This window comes from Parus major, chromosome 14 (genome assembly GCF_001522545.3).
Source record: "Parus major isolate Abel chromosome 14, Parus_major1.1, whole genome shotgun sequence".
Lineage (NCBI taxonomy): Eukaryota > Metazoa > Chordata > Aves > Passeriformes > Paridae > Parus > Parus major.
The window spans coordinates 7,809,473-7,833,490 of NC_031783.1; the positions used below are offsets into that span (position 1 = coordinate 7,809,473).

General features: G+C 41.2%; 1 protein-coding gene across 1 annotated transcript in view; it reads left to right on the plus strand.

Annotated features, from left to right (window-relative positions):
- Positions 1-24,018, plus strand: part of XYLT1 (xylosyltransferase 1) — a 152,350-nt gene that overhangs the window by 18,984 nt on the left and 109,348 nt on the right. Inside the window, exon 2 of the mRNA XM_015642387.2 lies at positions 238-276. Within this exon, the coding sequence (XP_015497873.1) occupies positions 238-276 (39 nt within the window). The remainder of the gene's footprint in view (positions 1-237; positions 277-24,018) is intronic.

Below are 24,018 nucleotides of genomic sequence, written 5' to 3' on the forward strand. Positions count from 1 at the left end.
TATACTCCTGTTACTGCAACTTTTTTTCCTCATCCAAACATCACAGAGATTCTGTAAGCTCTGTGTGATTTCCAGATTTCTGGAAAAATGGTAAATCTTAGAAAAAATCGTCCTGCCATCCTTGTTCAAGCGGGTGTGTTTGTTCCTGCTTTCACTACTTTAGACCAATAACAGCTCAGAACACTTTCTTTTCCACTATTCCAGAGTAATGGCTGTTTCTATCTGCTCTCTTTGTAGATTGAACCTCCTAGTCCCTACACCAGCTTGGAGACTCAGGTTAGTACTACCCCCCATCCCACTTCTTTCTGACAAGAGATTCTCTGAAAGAGAGGGCTGGGCTGGTGTTGCCCACCATATCTATGGTGTTTACCCCTGTTGGTGTCCCTGGAGAGGGTGCAGGTGTAGCAGTAGCTCCTGACATGACTGGCTGGGCAAGGAGAGAAGCAGATTCCTGACAGGAAGCAGCAGATGGTGAGGAAGGACCTGGTGTGAAGCTGGACAAGAGCAGAATTTACTTGTATGTGTTGGAAGAGAGGACTCCTCAAGGCAGAGTGAGAATCCTTTCAAGGTGTTATTTCTTTTTGTTGTATTCTGCTTCCCAGGGTTTTTCCAATTCCTGCTGCTGGTGTTACTCTCAAACACTTGTGCTGCTGATTTTTTCTTTAGACATTACAATGAATGGTAATGAATCTGTGGAGCTGCCTGGCACCAGAAGGTCAAAGTGACAGAAGGGATTTTACAAAGTCACTGATGCTTTGATTTGTGTTTTCTAACAAGGCAGCATCATTGATTTCCATTCTCCCTGATCTTTGGGAGACAGCAAGGGCTATGGAACTTGCATACTGAAGATGAGTGTTTATTCAGAACACATTTCCAATGCCCCTGAGTGACTGCATAAATATTTCTACCTTTGTCTTCTGCTGGCCTTTCTCTGGGGAAAGCTTTGGCTGTTTTGTTATTTGTTTCAACAAGCCTACTACATCTATTTTATGGACTTCACTTCAGAGCCAAGTCCTTGTGAGTCAAATCTGGCAAGGAAGGATCACACAGAGTTTGTTAAACACAATGGCATTATAAAGTGGTATCAAAACACAGTGTATGTAATAAAGTACTGATCTATGCATGATGTAGACCTAGAAATATGCAGTAATAATGAAGACTTACTTTATTTCTGACTTAAAATAGTGTAAGAACAGGAGTTTGTGTTAGTGAAGGTGCCAGGGGAGAGTGCACATGTGAGTATGAGCAAGAGAAAAAAAAAAAATCAGAAAAGCTGATTTCTTCTGACATTGAAATAGATGAGGAGAGTCAAAACTTCCTATAGGCAATGCACTTATGTCCCAAAGTGTGGTACACTGGGGGCTACTCACATGCAGGAGCTGAGACCAGAAGGTATCCTGGAGTGGGCAGGGAACAGACTCTTTCTCTGTGAGACCCTTCTCAGCTGAAGGGTGCAGCTTTGGTTTCTAGGGATGTATTTCTCTTTACCTGAAGTGGCCAAAAGCATTCAAGTTAACAGTGGAAGTTGATGGTTTACATCCTGACTAAGAAATTAGCAATCTTAGCTGCAAGTGTCTCTGTTTTCTCTGCTGTGAAAAAGCACTTTGAGAAGAATAACATCAGCAGCTTTAACATTTTACTGACTTGAACAGGATGTTAGCTCCTATGGCTGGTAAAGAATTTCCAAATGTGCAGAAGTTTCCTGTGTGCTTTATCCTCCTCCTTTTTCTCTGGGGGCAGATGGGAGCAGAGCACTGCACTGTATTCACTTGAGTAGACTGCTGAGCAGCTTCTCTGCTGAGTGGTTTCCTGCACAATCTTGGCATGAATCAGCTCATTTGAGAGTTTTTCTCCACTGCCTTCTGGTTTCCTGTCTCGCCTTGGTTTGGTTGGTATTTTGAATGTTGACATTTCAAACCCATGCTGTGTTCTGGAGGCCTTCTCATGAATTTTTCATATAATTTCCCTTCTTTTCCCTGGTCTTTCAATCAGCCATACAGCTGTTGAAAATTTACAGGTATAGCTGCAAGTGACCTGAAGAGAGAGTGGGTACTCCTCCAATGTGCTCAGCTTCAGCAGATCTCTTTGAACTCCCATATAAAGATAAATTTTGATTTGTGTGCAAATGGACAGAGGAAAGTATTGACTTGAGAGCTAAGCAAGTGTTCTCCCTGATATTTTTCCAAGGAAAAGATGCACAATTCCCTCATGTTCTCTCTTTCAGAGGCTTATCAAAGCAGTTTTTTCAGATTTGACCTGCCAAATCACACGACTTGTGCTAATCAAATAGCAGTACAGTGGGCATCAAGTGATTCACTTGTTCCTACCTGTGCTGGGACAGTGTGCCACAACTTGATAGAGTCAGATAAGTTCCTATTCCTGGTTTGATTTTCTTTCCCCCAAGTGTGATTATATAGCTCACAAACAACTACTCTTTAGCTTTGCTCGTGTTAAATGGTGTGTAAAAATCATGAATTGTGTAATTTATAAATTTGGTGTAGCAGATTAACAACTACTTAATCACTTACGTTCAAGGGAGTGGGATGTGGCAAATTTATTTGCAATGTGTTGCAGATGATTCTTATCTAGGGCAAAACCCAGAAACTTGTTCTTAATTGGGAAAAAACACCATTTTTAAAACAAGCCTCCCATTTCCCATCTCTAAACCTCACTGTGGGCTAATGCCAAAACCAGATACCCCTGAGCATCCTTGAGGTGTTTGATAAGGTCATGTCAGGATTGTTTTGGAGGGCTCAGGCATGTTTGCCTGCATATCACACAAAGAGAAGCTGAGCAAACTCTGGGATGAAGCAAACAAAAAAGAGAATTAAAGCTGTTTTCAGCAGCTTAAATGTTTATACGTTACATCTGAAGCAGCTGTGACTGTTTGTGACTCCTTTCTCATGATTTCAGAAGTTATCTCCATTAATGAGATTGTGTCTCTTTCCATTTTGCACTTCCCATCCTCCATTTCACAAAAATAGCAGGAGCCAAATGGGACAGCTTTAGCAGCACTTAGCCCAGAGATAAATTTTAGCTCAGCTTTTCATTCCCTGGGAGCAATGGAGTTTGTTATTGTCTTTGGGTTACAGAGGTGGTTGTTGCTCTCCTTCCAAAGCTGTGGCTTTGTGCCTGTTACAAAAGCTGTGTGATGGATGCTATGGAGCATCCAAGGCTGACTGGTACAGGAGCATGGGTGATTGTACCTGGCAGAGGGAAAGGGGCTCTGTGCAAGAGGGACTGGGTGATCAGTGCAGCTGTGGCAGTTTTTACCTCTGCCCTCACCTGTGTGAGGTGAACCTTGCCCTGTGCTGGCCTCAGCCACTGTGTCAGAGCTTGCCCTGTGTTGTTCTCTCAGGTGCTGGGCTAAGCCTGCAGCAGGCAAACCTGCACCCTCATGTCAGTGGGAAGTGGTTGGTTTTGTGTCTCTTGGAATTACTTCATGTTTTATTGTTACCTTGTGTATTAGAAACCTGGGGATTTTTTTCAGTTTTGCTAAATATTAGTGAAAAAAACCCCATGAATCTGGGAAGCTTGGAGCCTGTAGGAAAAGAACGTCTTGGAGTTTTTGTGACAAGACAATTGTCATCGGTAACACCACAAGCATGGAGTCTTTTGTAAAATCCTGTTGTGAAGATAAAGGAAACTTCCAGGGTAATTGCTTTTCAGAATACAGATAAATATTTTTCTTCCAAAGCATTAGTTTGGGGTGAGGAGGGATCCATGGCAGTTCGTGATGTGCCAAGGCAGATAAAGAGTTGACCTGTCTAAGGGGACATGGCCACTGGGGAAAATTCTGCAATTTCTTATGGTGACTGTACACAGGGTAATTGAGGATTTTGCACTCAGCTGTCAAAGTGAAGAGGAAACAGCGTGTTTTCCTTCCTGCTGAGGAGCATGAAAATACAAGTAGAATTCATGAGCTTCCTTCTGAAATCTCCATAAAGCAGTCTCCCATAGAAGCATCCAGTGCAATCCAATTGCTGAGCTGCTGTTGTCTAAAAATCAGATACACTGATTTTGGCAAAGTTAAGCCCAGAAACACAGTGGCTAGAAATGTCCCCATTGTTAAATCACACAGGAAAGAGTTTAGGTATTATTAGGGGAATGCATCTTCAAATGTATCTGCTGAGTGGGTGCCTTTTGGATATGGGTAGAAAATAGCCTGCAGCATTAACTGGATGTTGTTTGCATTGAAGATACTGAGCTACAGTCTTGTGCAGCATTTTGGGAAGTTTAACTTCTCCTACACACACTGTGTAACTTATGTTGCCTACAATCCTTGCATGGGATTCAGCCATGGACACAGAAAGGAAGCACTTAATGGCTTTGGGCTTGCACACTGTGAACAAACTGACAAGTCTGGCACTGAAGGCCACTGGAGCTCTTTGCAACAGTCTGCTGCATGAAAAGGCTACACACTGTGAGTTGGAAACCTTCTTCCAGTTCTGGGAAGCTTGAATTTTATATGAAATCTCTTTTAAAAATCAAGTTGAAAAAAGAAGGCTTACATAAAGCTGTCTAATTTATGTAAGAAAAAGAAGCACCTGTCAGCACACAGTGACCTGGGTATTGTGTAATAATGTAATTCCTTCCTCTGGCTCTTTGCAGGGTGTTTGATATTTACAGCATGTTTTCAGATTGCTTGGTGCTTGTAAAAGCTGTCCCATGGACAGTGCTGAGGATGAAATCTCCTCTGTGAGAGCTGCAGCCTGGGCAAACTTCCCAGAGCCAGCACGTGCAGAAAGAACTTCTGTGATGGACAGGAGAGCATTTTCAACTCTTAACCTGAGCTCTGCAACCACAGCTTGCTAAGCATCCTTGCTCTCCTTTAATTAAGCCTGAACTGCAGCTTGTATTCTCTGGATGTCAGCTCTGGGTTGGATTTTGTTTTGTTCCCAGAGGTATTCCTGAGCTGTCCAGTGGCTTTTCTGTCTCTTCTATATGCTTATTTGATAAAATGTACCTGTCTTTTCTATAAATGGGCAATTTTCTAATTGTCCTTAAGTACATTCAAGCATGATGAAGCTTCAGGAACATGGGGTGTTCTTATGCAGTTGTCTTTAATTATGAATATTTTTAACAGTGCACCTAGCAAAGCCTTATGCTTTCAAGCTATGATTTTAAAAAATTAGAGAAATTGTGATCTTTCCCAGCAGTACAATTTAATTTGTACTGCAGTTAAAATGCTTAGCATTTTTATATATAATATAAAATTTTATAATATATGTAATAATTATTATAATATACAATATCTTATTATATTATTGTATAATAATTATATATTAGTGTATAATATATTTATGTTATATTTTATATATAATAGCTAAGTTTGGTGAAGGAAAGGAAATTGAGTTCTGTGCTTGCCTGTTTTTATTGTATAGGGCAAATTGGCAGAAGGGAAGCTATAGAAATTATAAGATATCTAAATTAGGTTAATTATAATAAATTGCTCTCAGAACAAAATGTGTTATTCTGGTTCTGTTTCTGGTGTACTGTAAAGCTATTCTATGCTGTTACACTCTGCACTTCAAATGACATCACAGAACAGGAAAAATCTTGATTTTTTTCAAAGTAATGGTAGTGGAGATAAAGCATAAAATATTAATATTTGATAGCATGAGGTCTGGCTGATTGCTTAAATAAAGCTTTAAGGCACATCTTTTCTCATAACAAATAGACAATTGTACCAACAAAAATATTTGGAGACTAATGCTTGGGTATCTGTTTCATTTCTTTAAGTGAAATAAATGTATAAGTTGTTCTGATAAATATATCTAAGAATAAAGAAGTACTTTGTGTCTCGCTGATTGCAAATCCAGTATGTATTTGTGACAGTTGTGATGTTGAAGTGAGGGCTGTAAAGGATTTTAGTGCTGCTTCCTTTTACCTGTGTGTCACTTGCTGTCAGAACATCAGAACAGGAGCAACTCTCCTGTTATTTTCCAGTCATGTACTGGGTGGGTCCCCATTCATCACCTCCTAGACTGAATTGCAGAGCATGCTTTATTGTAAGCACCCAGTGAGCAGTGGGGAAAATGCCAGTTGGCTTGCCAGGGTGAAGGTTGTGCAGCAGGTAGGACAAAAAGCTGTGTGCAGGTGACCTGATTCACATTGCCCTCTGTGGGGGGTTTTCTGCACAGCATTTCTTCAAAACTATCTGGGATGCATTTTACTTTGGGGGTGGTTTTAAATTGTACTGAAATGTGGGGTCTGTTTGTGTTTTATTTCACCTTCTGTAGTAGCTATGGCTGAACACAGCTGAAATGGCTTTTGTGATGATGCTTTTTTCCCCACACACACTCCTGCCATTTTCCTCAGGTTGTGCTGGGAAGAGACCTCAGTTGTATAAATAGCTTTTGTATAGCAAAGTGATTTAAAGTGTTAATTCTGTTACTGGGATGAAGAAGCACAGCACTGAAAATAAAAATGCACCAAGAATTTCTTACAAACAATCAGATAATAATTGGATAAATATAGACGTGCACAGCTGTGTTTTACATGCGGCAGTTTCCAGATCTAGTTACAATAATTTTGTAGCCAGGGCAGCTTTGAAGTGGCAATGGCACTTCTGTGTAACACAGAGAATGGTATCTGTGTCTGTAATTGCCTTTCCCCTGAGTCCTGGGGCCCCCAGCAAAAGGAGAGCCCCTACTCCTGGAGCTGGTGATCCCAACACACACAAGTGGGGCGAGTTACACACACAATTCTTTTGCTCAGCTGCCTGGGCTGCTGCACAGATCATACAGGCATTTTTCATATTTACCTTCCTCCTCCTCGCCCTGCCTTGTTTTACAGCCCTGTTGAGGGAGCTGTGCATCCCCTGGAGTCAGAGCTCCCCAGTATCACTGGGTGAGGAATTGACTGGGTGTAGGCTGGCAGTAAATGTGTATTGGTAGCTGGTAAATCCCACAGAGATATGGAGCTCTGTGTTACCTGCTCCTGTGTTCTGGCTTCTGACTGGGAAAATGACTGCAGCTGGATGGGCTGCAGTGCTGAAGCCAAAGCAAGATTTAAAAGAAAAAGACACAAATGTTTGATTGTCTTGCCTCACAACAGTGTTTATTGCCACAGCTGATGAGGCAGTGGGCATTCTGTCAGTTGTCACTCCCAAAGCTGCTAGCTGGACATCTGTGGAAGTGATAAAATTTGTCTGAAGACATGCTTCTATGGGAAATTAAGGAAGGAAGCTAATGACATTGGGTTACTTGAAATATTCCCTCTTCAGGAAAAGAAACTGAAATTGTGGCTTGCTGTTCTGGCCTCTTGTTAGTACAAGTGGGAAATGTGTGCTTCAGTCTCCTTTCCATGACTGAAAGTCTTGTGCTGGCCCAGGTGATTTTTGCTATGGAAATGGCATGTCCCACATGCACCAGCTTCTCCCCCTCCCCTCCAGCACCTTTTTGTGGCATCCCCGTTGCGATGACAGGGACAGCTCTGGCTGTGACCCATCCCATCCACTCACACAGGCAGCCTTGCACTCCTCTATCAGTTGTATTTCCAGCCACAGCAAGACAGGCATTAGGTAAGGCTGGATGAGGAGTGAGCATCTGGAAGCTGTGTCCAGTAATCATCAAAGCATCTGAATTTGAGGCTTGCCTTTCAAAGCTCCAGCCAGAGCCTGCGTTACTGCCTGAACTCAGTGCATTGTGTCTGTGTAAAGAGCTGTCAGCCTCTGAACAGGATTAGCAAAACCTGTCATGCCGCAAAATACTGAGGTTGTCAGAGTTCTGCCTCTCACACCAGCACAACCCTGGGGCAGAGCCAGGGTGTGCAGATCCAGAGTGTGCCTCTTGGGTGTTTGGTATTCACAGCCCATCACCCCAAATTGTTGCTTGTATCCCCAAAGCAAAGCAAAACCCAGCACACCACCCTGTCAGGGTTTCTTCTGTCTGTGAAAGGGGTGGAGTTTTCTCTCATGGGGAGCTCTTGCCTGAGGAATGGGAGCTGCAGAGGAACCCTGTCCTTAGGCTGGGACAGCACAAACCCCTCTGTGGCCACATCCCAGGGTGGCCTGGCCACGCTGCCCTGTGCCCCACAAGTGGGCACTCAGACTCTGGAGAGTGCAAGCCCTGCTGTCCCTTGCAGGAAAGGCCATTTCCCTGTCCCTTGTGCAGGACTGATTCTCTACTTCACATGTGCTGCTAAACTGGAGAAAGCAATGAGCAGTTTTAAGATTGAAGTCATGGCTGGGGAGCCTGTGGTGCTGGCTTCTGATAGGCAGCAAGTGCCAGGGGCTGACATTGGGAATGGGTTAATAATTTGTAAGGCCAAGCTTGAAGTGAAGCTTCCAAGAAAGGTTTTGCTATTAGCAGGTTTGATGAGCTTTTTGCTCTGCTTAGAGAGTCATCTGTAAAACAATTGTAAACCTGAAATAGTTTTCATCTTGCTGCTTATGCATAATACAATTTATTATATGTGCTACTCCATGACTCCACAGGAACCAGAAAGAATTATTGTTTCTTTGTTCTTGTGTCTTTTAGCATTTAATTGTGCTTTATCCTATGCAGTAAATGTTACCTACATTGCTAATTGCTTTTGACTGTCTTCTAATGTCTGCATTTATGTACAGCAAACAAAATATTTTTAATAAATGCTGATAATTAAATAATGATATTAGAAGAGCAAGCACTTAGTGCCTGTAAAATGACACTAAGTTAATTATTTACAAATTATCTAGATGCTAATTTGGCTGTGGTCTTCAACAGTGTTTGGTTTCTTACTAAGCAGGAAACAAGTGATGTTTGATCCCTGCTTACAGAACACCTTTCTGGCAGCTCAGCTTTGAACTTGTGTTGGCACTGTTATCATGGTACTTGCTAGCTGAATGCAGTGTCTTACAAAGGTCAAAAAGTTAGTCTTGATTAATAGCTGGTTTGTTGGTTTTTTAAGGGCAAAAAAGCAAAAGACAGTTTAAATAACAAATGAGGCGCCTAGTCAGCCTCTTGGTAACCTTTTCTCAAGGTGTGCTGGCTGTTCCTTTGCCTATGAAAACACAGATGTTATGTAAATGGAGGTCATTACCTTTTTATTTTAGGTATCAAACTGACATATTGTTCACATTAATTTTCTTTTTTCTCTCTTGTTAAATAGGTTTGTGTTCTTTGTAGCCCAGCCTTTCAAAACTGATACACATAAAATTGTTGGTGTTTTTTATCTCATCTGTAAATTCTGATGTGGAGCCTAAGTTTAAACATGCACAGGTCCCTGCTCCAGATTTCTTGTGTCACCCTGTGCAGGGGTCCCTTTCTGGCTCTCCTGGTCCTGTTGCAGTTGGGGAGCCTGGCACAGAAAGTGCTGATGATGTGCCAGCGCTGCTCCTGTCAGTGAATTGGTGTTTGTGTGGGAGATTTAGCACATGTAAAACGTGGCCATTCATAAGGAAATTATTTAGTTCAGCATTTTTATTTAAAAGGTCCCTGACAGATGCAGGTTGTGCTGTTTAGAAGGAGCTGCCCCAGCTGCAGCTGGGGAGGTCTGTGTGGTTTCAGTGGGTGCCTGTTTGCTGGGCAGAGCTCCTCTGGCTTTCCTGCTGCAAATCTCCCAGCATGGCTCCAGCTGGCTTGAGGCAAACTGATGGACTTGGAAAGCCCAAAAGCTTCAGAGAAGCTAAAGCTCAAACAAAACTCTTGTTGGGGTCATACTCAGCAGTAGTGACCATGAGGAGCTGTCTACCGGAGACATGTGTGAGTAGCCTGCAGATCTGATGAAGAGACTGGTTTCCATCTCCATGGCAAACAGGTTTCTGGCATGGATCTGTTTCTTGTGGTGCCAGAGGGTGGAAATCCTTGTCGTGTCCATTGCCTGTAGGATGCCTGAAGTCACATCAAAACACTATCAAAACACTAAGTAGCTTCTGCAGAGCTGGTGAGGCCAGTGTGGTGCCTGTTAATTCAGGGGTGTGCAGATCTCATTCGTGTTAAAGACATTTAGAGATTGTGTCTGGGTATGAGCTATATTTTAAAATATATTTAATACAAATATCCATTTGTATTTGGGAACAGTTGGGAACACAGTTCCAGCTTGTACTAAGCATTGATGGTTTTGGTAAATTGTGGTTCCAGCTTAGAAGTAAGTTTTTCCTTGCAGACCCTACACTGTGATGCACAGACTGGTTTAGGAGCTGTTCCCTTACTGTGCAGTGAAGGAAGTTAGTAAAGACCTGTTTTGATTTATTGTTACACAAAGTGCCAGTATCATGACTGATCCATAGGTCTGTGACACTTCTGACCATTACCTGAAAATTCACCCTGAAGTCCATGCTGTTAAAATATGAGAGCATCATTTCAAATTGCATTTGCTCCAGAGTGGATTGGGAGGCTTTGGCATAGTGCCTAGTTTACACTGAGCTTGCCAGCAAAGGAAGTTAATCAAGAATTGTTGGTCCAAGGTGAATTCTTGCTCTGTTTTAGCTTAAATGACTTTCCACAGTAGACAGTCCTACATCTTGAGCTTAGCCATTCAACTCCAGGATTAGATTGTGTGTTTTCAAAAGCATGATTTCCTTGAAAATACTCCTGGAAACAGCTGTATGAACCTGTGTGCTCCATCCAACACCAATCCAAATACTGGCATAATTCAGAAAATGGCATTCATCCATCTGTTGAGTGGGAGAGTGGGCATTGCAGTCAGTCAAGGAGCAGTGGTGTCCAGCTGGTAATTTTCATTTTCACTGGGATCATCAAACCCTCTCCTGACCCTCGCTCCCATGATCTCAGCTGGTCATGAAAATGCATAATTAAAAAGCTCTGGGGAAGGTCATCCTGGGAAATTCTAACTATAGAGGGTGAGCAGGGCTTATCTGTCTGGCAAGGTGTGCTGCCAGACACATGTGCTGCCTGGCAGAGATGCTCTGTTCCCAAAAGAAGGTTTATTGTTTCTCTAAGTGTTTACTATTTCTCTAAGTGTCCCTGTTCCTCTTAAGATTTTCCTTCTCTCCCTTGTCACCTTCTGATGTAACTGCTGTGGCTCTAACAGCATATGTTTTTCTTCCTAGGTTTCATGTTCTTAATTAGAATTTAACTTTTAGTTTGATGTGTCCCATTTTCTGAATGTTTTTCAAACTGAGATTCCTTGTGCCTAATGTCTGTGTTCCCTCTGTGACAGTTAATTTTGTTCCAGTAATATTTGCTGCCTGAAATAGAACACTTTCTTGATGTCCTTATTTCCATTATTTTCTGCCTCTGTGGTACCGTATGTATCTGAATAACTTAAGTATTTTGATGTCTGAAAAAAATACAGTGGAGGCTAAATTCTGTTGGTACTATTTGCTTTTTCTATCCAGATTCAAAATTATAGGACATAGGCTGAAATCAGACTTGTCTTTCTATTTATGAAACTGTTGTTTTTGCTAGATATTTTGAAATCTTGAATAACTGTATGTTTCCACAAGAGAAAGTAATTTGCAGAGCTGAGTAATAGCCCTTACTCAGTAAAACACAAAACTTGCAAGTCAGGCAGTTGCATCGATGTGAATGCTCAATTGCTTTGGATTGAAGGTGCTCTTTAAGTGTTTCCCCAAGTCCAGGCCCTCATGCAAAAATATTTGCTTATAATTTCAGTGAATTGGTTTCTTGCTGTCTTAATAGGCTTTTTAATTATTTATTGGCAGTAATGCTGAAAGGCAGTGAATTTCCAGGATGTGTGCACTTTGAGTCAACACATGTGAACAACTACATTTAAAATGCCTGCTTCAGCATTCAGTAGGAAAGAAGGATCCATTAGGCTGGTCACAATCACAGAGTGCAAACGCTGTGCAAAGATAAGAGTAAAATTCATAAAAATGCTGAAGGGTATTTGCCAGACTGCTTGGAGGGATCCAGCTGTCCTTGCCTGTGAATGAGAGTCCCATAGAGCTGAGTAGGAAAAGCTTTTCTTGGCAGTTGTAGAGTTTAGAGATTTGAGGTGGTTTTTCACTTCAAAACAAAACCATGTCTTTTGATATTTTCATAAAAGGTGAGCAGAAGATACTCCTTAAGCTGAATGCTGTCTTATGCATGCACGTACCAGAGAAGTCCTAGAGATTATGGCAGTCACCAGGTAATACAAATTCCAGAAGTCTTCTCTTTACAGTATTTGGAGCATAGTGGAAATGCCTCCTGTTGAGAAGTAGTATGTGTGCTGCAAACTCCTGCTCTTAAACATCCATGTGATCCCCCAGAGAAATTCCTTGTTAAAAAAGGAGAGGTTATAGCAGGAATTTTATTTTCTCAGTCTCCTAGTTGTAATATTTTTCAGATAAACCTCAGCCATGCAGTAGCAAAGATGGAATGTCTGCCCAAAGCACCAGTCTGCCCCAGCTTGAGCAGTACCAGAAATGCCCATTTCACTGGGCTGGGCAGTGGAGCCTGGTGCTACCTCTGGAAATGGAAGTGCCAGGTACTGTGACCAATAGCCAGAGGCAAAGCTTTACATTGCAGGTTTAATTAAAGCATCTCAGGGAATTTGCATCATCTAAACATTATAACGCTCAGCAGGAACTTTGAGTCAAAGCCAAAAGATAATGAGAATTAAACCACATTTTCCCCATGTACATTACAAGGATTTATATTCTTTGCTGGCACTGAATAATGCATTACTGTGGTGTCATAACTGGTGTTACATATGACCTTATAAAATGCTGTGATCCTTTCAAGCATTTATTATTAAGTAAAAAATGAAGTATTTTTTTTTTTCAGCTATCCCACTTTCATGGTTTTTTCAGGTTTAAAATTGGATTTGGAACATAGCCTAGAAAGAACAATTACACTAGCATCATTATTTTTAGGAAAATTTGCATAGCTTGCTTTTACACAGGTATATAAAGGCATAATGGGACTAGATGGAGAAGGATAGCTGTGAAGTGCTTTGCTTTCCTTTGCCAAAATTTCATTTAAGCATGAGATATCATCTCAGGGACTGAGAACAAACTTGTAATTTCAGAGAAAAATAAGAAAGCTTCTCAGTATAAACTTGTTATGTGTTACCAGAGACTAACAAAAATAATAGGAAATAACAAATAGCTTCAAATAAAGGGTATGCTGTGTCCCTGTAATAGAGCATATGTGCATCTAAGCCAGAAAGTGGACAAAAAGGAATCAGCACACTTTGATCAGGTGAAGGAGAAACCTTCAAGACCACACTGCAAGTTGCCAGCCAGGCCACTAAGTTTCTTCATTTGGCTTTTTTGGTTCTTCTCTCCTGTTACTGGTGTTCAGCAGCCACTTCTTGCAGCCCTTTGTCAGTGTAATGTTGTCTTTTGCTGCTTGCTGCCATTGATTTCTAGTCAGTCCAGGCTGCTAAAATTATTTTTGAATTTGTCTTAGGTAAATAAGGTTAATGAAATGGAGGGAAATGCAAAAATTACTCTGTCTGAGGTAATGAAGAGAATAAAAGCTGGCAGTTCAGGCTGACTCTGGGTGAAATAGATGTGAAGTCTCAGTGGAATCTCTGAGGTCTCCAGAGTTTCGGTTCTGAAAATCCTCTGTGAGCTGTGAAAATGTCCCCAAATTCATGCACCAAGTCGAGGCAGGGCTGTGATTGTTCATGTGTATACCCTCTATCTGTGCACAGAGCTGGCCCTGGGGCAGCAGTGATCTGCTCTGGTGTGTTCCCTGGTGCAGAGGGCAAGGGAGAGCTCCCCAGTGCCACTGCACTGGTATTTTCCTAACAAGAGCCAGCCCAATGTCTGTAACCCCTCTGTGCCCAGGCTGGCTGTTTCCTGAGCACCTGAGCGTTTCCTCTCAAGTACTACTGTGCTAACTGGGCTTTTTCCACTAGGACTTTTAGCATAATTTTATTCTTAATTAACTCTGAGCCAGGCTTCCAAACTGTTCCCATGACATGTGGCTGAAGAGGACTGCTGTGTAATCTGTGCACCATATGTAGGTAGGTAGAAAACACGTATTTCCCCTTTTGGTCTTGAATTCTTTTCTGTAGCAGATTTTCTGTCCTGTAGCCCAAACTCTCAAATGCTTACCAAAAACTTGAAAGGGTCTTGTCTTAGAAAACTTCCCTATAGTTATATGCCTTCCTCTGCATCTGCTGGCATCAGCACCCTGTCCCTTAAGCACTTTGCTTTAGTGAGAGTATTGCAGGTGCCAAGTGCAGCCTCCCTGTTTTTTATTATTTTTTGTTGCTGTTAAATGTATTTACTTTATATATAAAGCTAAAAATAGTTGTGCTTCTGAAGGAATGTGGAGTTCTTGCTGGTTTACAGATTGAGCTGTACCAGTATCAAATTCATATGAGGTATCCCCAGTTAGTGGGATCACTGAAAATGAGTTAATACTGATGTTTCTCCACAGAACTGCATGAATACAAAATTTCTTGGCATTAGTTAAAAAATTTTAACAGGATCCCCTTGTTATTTAACAAAGCATTAAGTACTTTTCTAGAGAACACAGTAACAACCTTCAGGCAGATTTTTAAACACCCAAACAAGATTAAGGCAAGTAATTTGGTATTTTTGCCTCACCTTTCATATACTCAAAGGGTTTGTTTGTGTTCTTACTGCTCTTGTGTGACTCAGAAATATACAGGCAAGCGCTAGCCAAGAGTAAAGGTTATTATTTTTATGATCCTCATTACAAAGTTAAGCTGTGTAAGTCTCTCTGGGCAACTGCACCTTGACCCCAGGTGATGCTGAGATCTGGGCAGGACAAAGGGATGCTCTGACTGCTCTTCTGTAGGTGGTGTCTTAGAGCAGACTACAAGGCTTAATTCTACTTATATTTCTGCAAGTTTGTCTTGAACTTGTAGCTGCTCTTCAGCAGCTCAGCCACCCTCCAGCGTTTCACTGGAAGAGGTTTTGGCCCTGTTTTACTCTTCAGTAATGACCTGAGGTGTCACTGGGTGCAATTTTGCATTTTCCACAGGGGTCTTCCAAATTTTTCTGCTGGTGTTTGTCTGAGCTCAGTGGCTTCTAGTGTGATGTTTTGAACAATGCTGCCTTTGGAAGGGCCATGGATGATTCAAGTGGCTCACCAGGCCCTGCAGTAATGAGTGTCCCATGCTCTATGCCAGAGACAGTGAGCTGTGAAGCAACTGCAGTGAAGACTATATCCAGCTTCAGCTAAATAATTTGTTGTGCACTGTTTCTCTGTTTATGATTCAGTTTTAAAGACCCTTTTAAGTGAAATTGGATACACTACAAAGTGTTGGTTTCATGTGTTTTATTTGCAGTTTAATCAGCGTGATCCAGCTGCCAGTGCAGGGGAAACCAGAGCTCGATTTTTAATTATCCCTGCTTTGCCTGAGTTAGGAATTCCCAGTAGTGCTGTCTGAGAAAAGATGCCAAAAACCGCATTGTTCTTTAATTAGCTGTTGTAATTGTTTCAGTCTAATCTCCATGATTAGCAGCAGCATTAAATACAGCAGTAAGAATAGGCCTGCCCTCTTTGTGCTGCCCTAGTAAACACAATATTCTTACTTCTGGTGAGGGACATAATATAAAATCAATTAGAAGCCAACTAGTGTTGATTGGAAAATGATAAAGAGCAGTTACCATGAAGTGCAGATTGCTTTGTAAAGTTGGTTTATAACCATTCTTCTGGGATGGCTTTACTTCCCAGTTTTGGGGAAAACACCAGAATAACAATCTCTGTTGCAGAGAAGCCTCTGGGGATCTTGCAGAGGCTCTGTCCTGTGTGAAGCTCTTGAGCTTGACAGTAATCTTTGCTGCCACTAACTTTAGTTCCCATCCAGTTTTAAGGAAAGGGTAATTTTTACCCTCATGCAAAACAGTTCCATTGTTAGATATGGACAATTGCAGAATATTTCCCAAATAATTTTTTTTTAATCTAAGTTTAGCAGTGGTTTTTATTCTGAGGTTCAAAGCTCCTCTGGAGTGGTACATCTGTAATGGGGAATTTTACTTTGCAAAGAACATTTCTGCACAAGCATATGTGTTAGATCTGTTTCAGAATGGGTTATGATACATAGACATGTAAAAATACAGGAAATGTACTTAATGGTATAGAAGTACAACTCCCATGCCTGCTTTGATGGTGTTGAGCTACCTGCTAAAGTACCAGTTATTACTTCTAAGTCCCTAAATACCTTTGTAAATTTGGCTGTAAGTATCAATGCATGTGGGAAAAGTAGGAATAATGCTCTTGGAAAATGCAGATTTAAGTTAGGTCATGCAGTCTAAAGCGAGCATTTGTGAGTGTAAAATGAGCACTTCTAGAGGAATGTAATTGCTGTAGTAATGGTTGTAGTCACAGACTGTGGAAATGTGAATATTTTGGCTGGTGCTATGTTTTTGTAAAGTAATTGATACAACCTTTTAAGTCTTCTGCTGACATTTCAGACTCTCCAGTGTCACCAGCAGAACTGGCAGCATGGGCTCAGATTTTGGGTGTCAGAGTGCAGGTGTGGCACTGAGCTGGGACAGGCTTTGCAGGGCCTGGAGAGTTTGTTCTTGCTTAAACCCCATGAAGTAAGGTCATTTTACCCTCACTAGCAGAGTAGAGAAAGAAGATTTTGTTGCACCTAAACCCATATTTCCTGAGCCTAAACCAAGTGCTTGGGACAAAATAATTAAAATCAATCCAAGTAAACTTGCAGAAAAATAACTGTAAATTACAGGTGAGCTGGTGAAAGAACAGAAGTGAGATGAAGTCTGCATCAGATTACTTGGTGTGTATCAAAATTATTCTAGTTTGCAAGTGTAAAAAAAATACAATTTTCTTGTCAATGAAACTGAAAAGATCTGCAATTCTTTAATTCAATGCTTTGAGGTTATCTGAAGTGTTCTCCATAATTTTGAAAAAGGTCAGATTAACATTTCTGATGCTTGGTTTGAATAACACTGCAGAAGAGTTCGTCCTGGTTTACAGTAGAAATCCAGTTCTGTTAAACCACTCAAAACTTCAGGTATTTGTTCAATGGAAAAACAACTCAACTAAAATTTAAGTATATTTATTAAATTATTCATTTGAAAATGCATTGTTTGAACTCACCTGAGTCTTTTTGGGGAAGCCACCGTGCAAGTGCTCAATGTTGTAAAGCTGGATATTACTGAAATGTGAAACTGCCCACAGCAAAGCACTGAATAAACAGGCTTGGCTTTATACAGTTCCCTTATTCTTTCTACCTCTAATGTACATATGGAAGGAGAGAAAAAAGATGCCAATTTTCTCATCAGTTTATCTATAATTTTCCAGTTTATAGACCTGATTAAAGGTAGAAAGAAGAAATAACCATATGCGATCTCAGTGACCTCAAAAACACATAACCACATTTGTTCTATCAAAAGCAGCACTTGATAGATTCAATTTAGTGATAATTTCACTCTTTGCTTTGTAGTAATAGCATTAAAATTGATCCACTGAAGCAGGTCTGTACCTGGAAAGGCCTGAAAGCTAAATACTACAGAATGGTGACACAGTCTTCCTGTATTTTTCATGGATTCTTCTATTTTCTTTTCAGGGTGGTGCAAAACCTCAGCCTATTTAAGAAAAGTGTGTGATTGTCTTTCATGATACTGGCTGGCTTTCAGTATGAATATGATAAGCTCCAGCTTGTGTGACCATTGCTGTTGTGCAGAGGACCATTTCTCCCCCAGACAGCCCCTCTGTCCAGCTGAACTTCTCTACCAACAGAATCCAGCTGTTCTTCCATTTCATGTGGAGCTTAAACCTGGTACTGTGCCAGAACACAGCTGGGTCTTATACAGTGTAGGCAGCAATGAGACACCTCCTCACACTGTGGGAGATACTAAACAATCTAGGCTGGTTAAAGTATTGAAATCCGAAGAATTGAATCAATATAAGATGGAAAAGGCTGGAGAATTAACTCTGGTTTCTCTGCAAGGAGCAGTTAGTGCTTTCCTTCAGTCACAGGAGGAAGCTGAACTAGGCATTAATTAGGTGACCATTTATATTGATGCTAAGGTGTAATCCCATAAAGATTTCTTTAAATCAGGGTAAATAAGCTGGGCTGGTGCTAGTGCTTCCACACATAAGAGCAGAGGATTTCAGAATAGAGGAATTTAGAGATTGCAGTAAATGTGTGACCTGCTGCACCCCTTGTGTTTCTGCCTGTGATTTCTGGCAGCGTGTTGGAACCAGTGACTGAGACAGGCCTTGTGGAATCAGGATGTCTTCCCACCAGATCTATAATCATAGTAAATGGAACCAACTTTTTTATTTTACTGCTTCTGACAGTACATTCATACTGTTCTGAATTCTCATAAGAGAAAATACAGATTTAGCAGACTACATGCCAAATACATTAAGTTCTCTGCACAAAAGCTTTGTGGAGCTGTGTTGATTATCAAGTTGCCTTCCTCCATTGTTAGTCTCTGATTTCTCTAGAAGTAAAAATGGTTGCAACATTTCCTTAACTTCATATTTCAGGAAATGTCATGAAAACAGCAAAAAAAGTTGGGAGAGTTAGTGGGCTCAATTACCACTGATAGCACTGGGATGAGCTGGAAATGGGCAGAGAATTTGAAGGTAGGTACAGAGAAGACAGCAGCATTGGAGTTTTACATTAATCCTTTCACCTCAGAGGTAAGGCAAAACACTTTTCTCATGATGGAAGCTGCTGTTATTCCTACTAAAGAGGAAGGATTTTTCTGTCATGGCTTTCTGTTTGGTATGCTTAAGAGAATTTCTTGCATAAACCAAGCCCTGAAATGTCTGATGGGAATGGATAGAGAGCACCAGAGTACCATTGTGCAGTTAAGGGATCATTAGCTTTACAAATACTTACCTGTCACACACAGATACATTCTGTGGTAGCATAAATGATCTCATTGTTATAAATGTACATTGATTCTGTACATTCACATTCTGCAGAGTACTTCTAGAAACTGGAGCCAACTTGCCCAAAAGAAACTGAAGGGAAGAGGCCAGCTGGCAGCTTTGCTGCTGGCAGCTTTGCTGCTGGCAACCATGGCCCGTGCTCAAGTGGGTTTGAGGAATTGCCCAGCTTTGGGGGAAGCAGGAGGCAAATCCTGCCACATGTCCCTTCTGACAATAAGTGCTCTCCAGCATTTATCTGTCCCCCTGAGACACCCTGGAAATTGCCTTGGAGTGGTGGACTGATACTACCTGTGGATTTTAAATACACACATGTGAATAATTAATTCTAATCTCTCTGTCTCACCAGCAGTGCATATAAACAGCAGGATTGTAAAGCGTGCTTTAGAGATGGTGAAAAATCACCTGCAATGTCATTGTGCTTGTATAATTCTGTCTTGTGTCTGGGAACCTGAATTTAAATAAATAAATACCATGCAAGCACTGATTGCATAAATGCTGTTGTAGAGGTTCTCCTGCAGCTGTCAGCCATGGCCAATCCATGTTTGGGCCAAAGGGAGGATGTGCCATCCTTGGCAGCTGCTCCTGGAAATTCTCATTGCCTAATCTTGCATTTAGAAACCAGCCAAGTGAAGTAATTGGCTGCCAATTTTTTTGCAACTGTTATTTTTTAAGATTTTTAGTTAGCAACAAAGAACATGAAACTTTCTGTTCTTTGCTTCTTGGGTTGCTGTGCAATTATGCCACTGATGTGCTCATTATGATTTGTCTCCACTAATCCTCAGGGACTCCAGAGCTGCTTCCTTTAGACTGTTAAGTTCAGGCTGTACCAGCTATGTCAACCAGCAGAACTTCTCTTTAGAGATAAAACTGCATTAGAATTGGAGTAGATTTATTTTGAATCTCACATATGCATGTGTTGCTGTGGGAGATCCTGTGGAGCTGGTTAAAAAGGTAATACTCTGTTTTTCACTTCAACAGTCATCACTTTTCTTGTTTAGTTGTGGGCTGCCATGAGCTGAGGGTGTGGAAGAGATGATTTCATCAGCCCCAGCGCCAGGTTCTTTCTCAGCCAGGACCCACCCCACCCCTTCCAGTACAGAGAGCTCCTGCAGCAACAAAATGCACAACAGTTTTCCATAATAAGTATCATTTGGCCTTAAATCTGTGAGATTCAAGCTGTCAAAGTGATCTGTAGTGGTTTTGTTTCACAAGGTACCAAAAGGTTTGGTGTGTGTGGCTGAGAAAAGCCACCCCCTTCGAGAGCAGGCACAAATGTGAGGTGACCGAGGGCCCTGAGGCTCCCAGGATTGCCATGTGAGGTGGAACAAGAGCCTGTCAGCCCCCCTGGCAGGACCAGGAAAATTTGGACTTTCTTCTCTTTCTCCCACCATTGCTGCCTATAAAAGACAGAAGAAAAGGAAATCAATTAGCTTGATCCAAGCATTTTTCTGGTTTTAACTCAGTTCTTTACTGAGCAATAGATATTCTTTGATTTACTGACTGAAGATCTGCCCTGACAGAGAAGGCCTCGTTTGGGTGGGGTTTTTTGACTTCTGTTTGTTTGTTTGTGTGTGGTGTTTTTCTGTAGGTTATTTTATTTTCCAAACATAACCTACTGAATTTTTATTTGAATTCCTGAACTACTGCAGGAGCAATCAAGGGATGTTGAAGGCTTCTATGGAAAAAAGCTACTTTTTAGAGAATTGCACAGAGAATTCCCCTGAAATGGCTCACGGCAAGGTTGTTTTTTTGTGGCTCCAGGGGACGGTCACAGAACTGGTGATGTGAGGTTGGTGATTCTTGGAGCTGGGCTGAATCTGGGGCTCCTTCCCTCCCAACAAGGCTCCATCAGTGCCGAGGCAGCCGAGCTGGGCTCTGCGTGCCCGAGCCCTGCTGGGTGCTGAAAGCACCTCTGTGCTCCTGCACAGGCCCTTTTTGTGCAGGGCCAGGGCTGCCCAGGGCTGCTGGGCAGGGAACGTGGGCAGGGTAACGATTGCACCGCGGCCGCAGCTGCGCACAGGGCGCTCTTTCAGCACTGCGTGACAGTCACGCTGTTCTTGCAGGAAAAACAGGATCCTGAGCAGAATCTCCTAGGTACAGCTGTGAAAGAATTCCTCTTCTGTACTAAAAATAAATTAAAAATTAGCAGTGGATGTAGTTTTTCAGTTGAGTCAAAGAAGTATACTGTACCAAAGGAAGCCTTTTTGGTCTTTGGTTTGCCACTAAGACAAAAAGATGTTTCTTTTAACTCTGAACATGTTTGCATTGATCTACTCTGTGTTTGTACTTCAGCCACTTAATGATCTTAAAATCTCAAAATCCAGATTGCCCTCTTGCCTCCTTTGCTATCACATTGTAGTGGTTACAGTTTTGCCTCTGTCTTGGGTCACAGTTTCAGGTCTTTCTCTGCTCCAAATATCAACTACAAAGTATTTTGAAACAAATGAGAAAAGAAATGAAAATTGGCAGACTGGTTAACTGGAGGATACAGCAATGAATTTGTATTTTATAGTATGCATGGCCTCAGTATGAAAGTTAAGATCTTTAACTAGAGTTATAAACCTGTCATTACCTGGCATGTTATCCATTGGATGTATCACTTCATAGTGTCTTTTCTGGTCTTCTAGTAAGGGTGAAAGGCAAATGCAGAAAATACCAGAGCTTTAGAATAAAAAAAAAAAGTGATCTTCATTTTTCTGGTGGTCTTTATTTTACATAAAGTAAGGCTGGAAGAAAATACTTTCTTAATTATAATTTCATTTATATCTTCCTGCTAATCATAGTGGGATTTTAAAAAAAATATTAAGTCTGTTTCTCATTTATCTTCTTGCTTGCAAAAGCCATTAAATTAGTTGAAGGGAAATCTTGAAAGAGTCTTTATAGCTTGTGTATAAGCTGTAGGTTTGCTGAGGATCTAGAAAAGGCAGAGCCTGTGGAAATGTGCTGGTGCTGAGCCCTGGGTTGTGTTGGGCTCCTCTTGGCATCACAGAAAGGTGCTTTTTTGGCTATTGCACTGTTAAGAGCAACGCTTTTAATAGTAACAATAGCATTTAATTTCATTTAGTCAAAGCTATTAACCAGGAGAAATAACATGAGCAATCTTTTTTCCTCCGGGTTTTCCCACATCCCTCCTACTTAAGGGGTAATTTGCAGTGATGTGCTACAGAGATCTCCTCCATGGATTTGCAGGTAATTTCATAGCCTTGACCATCATCCTTTATGTACATATTTATGTAAATAAGGTAGAGAGTGTTTAGGGGGTACATATCTCCTAGACTAACTGTTAAAATTCAGGATGTATTAGGACCTACTTGGGTCCTTGATTTGGTTAATTCTTTTTCTATATTAGGAAACTCTTCTCATGGAAGAAGTCCCTGTGTGGAGTTAAAAAACATTCTTGCAACAACTGATTTGTTAAAAACCCAGGAGATGCAAAACAAAATATTGTTGTTTGTTAGCTCTAAATGAGCCCTTGTGCTCCTTCAAATGGCAACAGAAATTAAGAGCCATTTGTAAATACAATTTTGTGGCTTTTCTCAGTTATCTCCCAATTTGTGTCATTCTTCTTGCATAGCAGGTTACACGTTTCTGTCATTTCCAAAAGAAAATCTGAACAAAGAAGGACGACCAGACAAGGGTTATGGTGGGAGATAGGAATTGGGAAGTTAATGTGTTCCTGTCCATATGCTTTTTTAATAGCAAATTAGCATGTCTAACAAAGCCTCAATCAGAGGCTTGAATGAATAGTGTGATACTTTTATATTTTGAAGAATTCTTCTTTAGATGGGCTTAATCTTAGTTTACAGGATGTATTCTAGAGGGGACCTTGGTTTCTTAAGATAGTGTAGGATTTTCTGGCCTCCAGCTGCGAGGCCTTTAGGGTGTTTGGTCTTTTGGTCTAACAGAATACCACAATGATCTTAAGTTATCAGACTTAAGGAATCATAAGTATGCATGCTAAGGACACTGAGAGTACATAAAAGGTATTTAAAAGAAAAGACAAAAAATCATCATGGCATCAACATGGCACTGAGCAACAGTACAGACCACAACAATTCAGTGATGGCCACACACTGTTGAAAAGCTGCGTGGTCCCAGTTTGTATGTCACTGAGAAACCAGTGTGGCTCACTTGACAAGTCATTGTTTGCTGCAGATGAACAATCAGGATAGCAGGGCCTGCTTGCTGCTCAGTAGTTTCTAAATTAATGGTGCCATCTGAGTGCAGCAGTTGTATCTTTTATTATAGCAACATACAGTTGCTTTACTGGTGGCTAAAATCAGCTGTGGACCATATGGGTAGCTTCTAAGCTCTTTTGGATTTGCTAAAGTATTGCTTAATGATCATGTACTCAAATGTCTGACATCAGAATGTCTATTATTTGACCTATAAAATCAGTGAAACACAAACTGGCAGCTGACAGAACTGTCAGAAAGATTTCATGACTTCTCTAAATTTGATATTGGCACACATTCTCATACATAGACTTTGTGAGTTGGTTCTGAAGCCTCCCTTATGTAAAATGAACTGTCAGCCTAAATAAGATTTTGTTTCGTTTTTTTAGAAAGGGAATGTTGGTTAAAGGAGTCCTGTTTTGATTGCTTATGTAGGATATTTGCCCACAGCTTTCTGAAGCGGTTCAGGATGATACTTTTTTTTAATTTTTCAGTGGAAATTACTTATTGCTTGTGCTGATACTGAAATTTCCAATATTTCAGTGGAGCTGTATGTTGTGGAGTGTTTGAGATGGAAGATGCTGTATAAGCATTAGACACGTTGCATTTTAGTGAAATCTGGCCACAGACTGCAGCAAGAGCACAGAGATAAATCATCCTTGTTTTCTCCCTTTGAATTTGCTGACTCTGTGAATTGAATTTGCTGCCTCCTATTTTGCTTTAGATGAGCTGTAGTTTTCCCATGGAAAATACCTGTTTCACTTACAGGTCTGGACAACTCTCTTACCTGACTATTATCATTGATTTTTGAGTGCTTACAGTACTGTGGGTCAGCCCTGCTTAGTTATATTTGTACTTCTCCATGATTGTTCTACTTACACAGTGCTGTGCTCCCACATTTGTACACCTCAGGCCTCGGAGTGACCTGTGGTTGTGTCCAGAGCAGGTCTCTGTGGCTGTGTCCAGAGCAGGTCTCTGTGGCTGGAGGGAATGCCTTCTGCTGGAGCTGAGCTGCTGGAAACCATTGGGAACTGGTTGTGTCCCAGAGCTGAGCTGCTGGGAACCATTGGGAACTGGTTGTGTCCCAGAGC